This window comes from Triticum urartu, chromosome 6A, assembly GCF_056163025.1.
Source record: "Triticum urartu cultivar PI428250 chromosome 6A, HENAU_Tu73, whole genome shotgun sequence".
NCBI lineage: Eukaryota > Viridiplantae > Streptophyta > Magnoliopsida > Poales > Poaceae > Triticum > Triticum urartu.
This window is the reverse complement of record NC_141878.1, coordinates 92,884,784-92,887,006: the sequence shown is the minus strand read 5'-3', so window position 1 is coordinate 92,887,006 and position 2,223 is coordinate 92,884,784. Positions and strand designations below refer to the sequence as shown.

Below are 2,223 nucleotides of genomic sequence, written 5' to 3'. Positions count from 1 at the left end.
GTCTTCCTTTGTTCGTTACTAATCTACCATTAGGGTTTCATCGGTGTTCTTCGGTGTTCATCCGCATTCATCATCGTACTTCTTTTCCTCTGTTTAGATCCACGTATCAGATCCAAAAGATATGGGAATCTTGCGTGGCCGTAGTTTTAGCACCTGTTTTAATACTAGGTCACATCCCCACCGTGACAGATCTCCTCTAGGGCTTCTCTATTTTTCTACTGTCGCCTTTTGTAGATGAATTTATCCCTTTTTCTAAACAGCGGTAGATCCAAATTTTTAACCTCCATTTGCAGAACTTGTTTGTCCCAGTACTTAGCCAATGTTGCTTCTGGCAATTCTTTGAACATCTTAGTCATGGCGGCTTACCCTGCCGACTTATCCTTTCTTCATGTATCATTAGCCCTTGATTAAGCCGCCATCATAAATATACACTCTAATTGTTTAATTTGCAATCCCATCAACTGATTTGAACCAGCCAATTATTTTCTTTTTAGACTGTCCTTTCACCATGCCGCCAAAGACGATGACAACTTGCAACTGGGTTCCTTCCACAGTCGCCGAGAGTACTTTGAAGGATTTTGTCACTGTGGGATTCTTACCAGAGAAGAGTGTCATGCATTATCGTGTTCCTGACCTTGAAGAGAAACCTCAGCCAAAAGATGGTGAAATCATTGTTTTTACTGACCATATGACCCGGGGCTTCTCACCGCACGGCTCAAAAATTCTTCAGGGATGTTCTACACTTTTTCAAACTCCATCCGCAAGATATTGGACCCAATTTCGTATCTAATATCTGTAACTTCCAAGTTTTTTGTGAAGTTTGCCTTCAAGAAGAACCTACCGTTGAACTCTTCACGGAATACTTCTACCTGAACTGCCAGAATGAGTACACCAATGGTCCCAGTTTGGAACATGGCGGGATTTCAATTCAACGCAGACGAGATGTCGTCTTCCCTCTAGTAGTCCTGCCAAGCCATCCCAAGGACTGGAATCAAACATGGTTCTACTGCAAAGATACCTCGCTGTCTGATGAAAATCCGATGTCGGGTTATCGAGCTGATCGTCTTGACACAAAGCACCCACTTCCTGATAAACTCACCACTGCCGAATGCAAGAAGCTTGTCTCCAAAATCAGAAAAGTCCAAGACTTGTTAGGAAATGGCTTGACCGAAGTTGACTTCATCCGCTGCTGGGTCGCATGGCGGATTATACCTTTAAGCCACCGATCCGGCTTGATGTGTTCATACACCGGAGGAACTGATGATCCTTTACGTCATAGCTCTGTGCGTTTGAATGAAGAGGCTATTGTTGAAATGGCAACCACTCTTGTCAATAGCAAGTATGAAGACTACAGCATAGTAGTGTTGAATCCTTTCTGCAAGGTTAACCCGGCGCTAGAGGTAAATCTTCTTGACTTCTTTTTCCTCAGTAGTTAAGTATTTGTATGAATTTCAACATGTTATCTTTCCACAGGCCAAATCTGACTTTTGGAAAGCAAAATACGACCATGAGGCTGCCCAAAAAGCCAGAGCTGCTGCAATAGCTGCCAAGAAAACCGTCAGAAAATCTAAGAAGAAACAAACTACCTCTGATTTACTCAAGCTGGATGACATCTCTGAGTCGGAGGTAGCCCTTGACTCTCTTGGCCTGTTTTTTAACAACCTCATTGACACTGACTATTGCCAGGATGACACGGGGACCAGCCAAGCAGTCAAAGAAGAGGTAAATCTTATTTCCTCCGACTTAGAACCTTTACCAAGGCAGAAACTTCGGCGGGTAACCCGGAAAGTAAGGTTTTCACACCCCTTGGCTTATTTAGATCCTTATTTTCTTTTGAAACGACAGCAACATGAGAGCCGCCGGCAGACCCGGACCGATGGAGATGACAATTTACCCTCCGGCTTACCAAAAACTCCTCGAAAACGCCAGAATGAGGTTCCTTTTGATCTTTTAACCTTTGTATTTGTTCAATAAATTACCTTCATTACTCATTTTCGATTATATCCTTGCAAGAGATTTCCCGTTCCTCCTCTGGCGATTCATCACAAACTCAATTGCCGGCCTTCAAGACCGCCCCCGGGTAAAGATAACTACCGTTCTTATATATCTTTACATATGCATCATTATACTGACTTGTCTAAATCCTTTTTTTAGCAGTCAAGCAAAGCCCAAGAAAGCAAAGGTGACAAAGCCGGCTGAGAATCCAAAAAGCCACTGAATCGG

General features: G+C 43.2%; 1 protein-coding gene across 1 annotated transcript; it reads left to right on the top strand.

Moving 5' to 3' along the window:
• Positions 1-1,040: 1,040 nt before the first annotated feature.
• Positions 1,041-1,974, top strand: LOC147964165 (uncharacterized). Its single transcript, XM_087529865.1, has 2 exons — positions 1,041-1,400; positions 1,474-1,974. The coding sequence occupies exons 1-2, from the start codon at positions 1,041-1,043 to the stop codon at positions 1,972-1,974; spliced, it is 861 nt and encodes a 286-aa protein (XP_087385991.1).
• Positions 1,975-2,223: the final 249 nt, after the last annotated feature.

Excerpts from the sequence above, each read along its gene's own strand:
- LOC147964165 (XM_087529865.1), top strand. The coding sequence starts at position 1,041 with ATGTCGGGTTATCGAGCTGATCGTCTTGACACAAAGCACCCACTTCCT. Across the intron at positions 1,401-1,473 it reads AGGTTAACCCGGCGCTAGAG|GCCAAATCTGACTTTTGGAA; the intron begins GTAAATCTTCTT and ends ATCTTTCCACAG.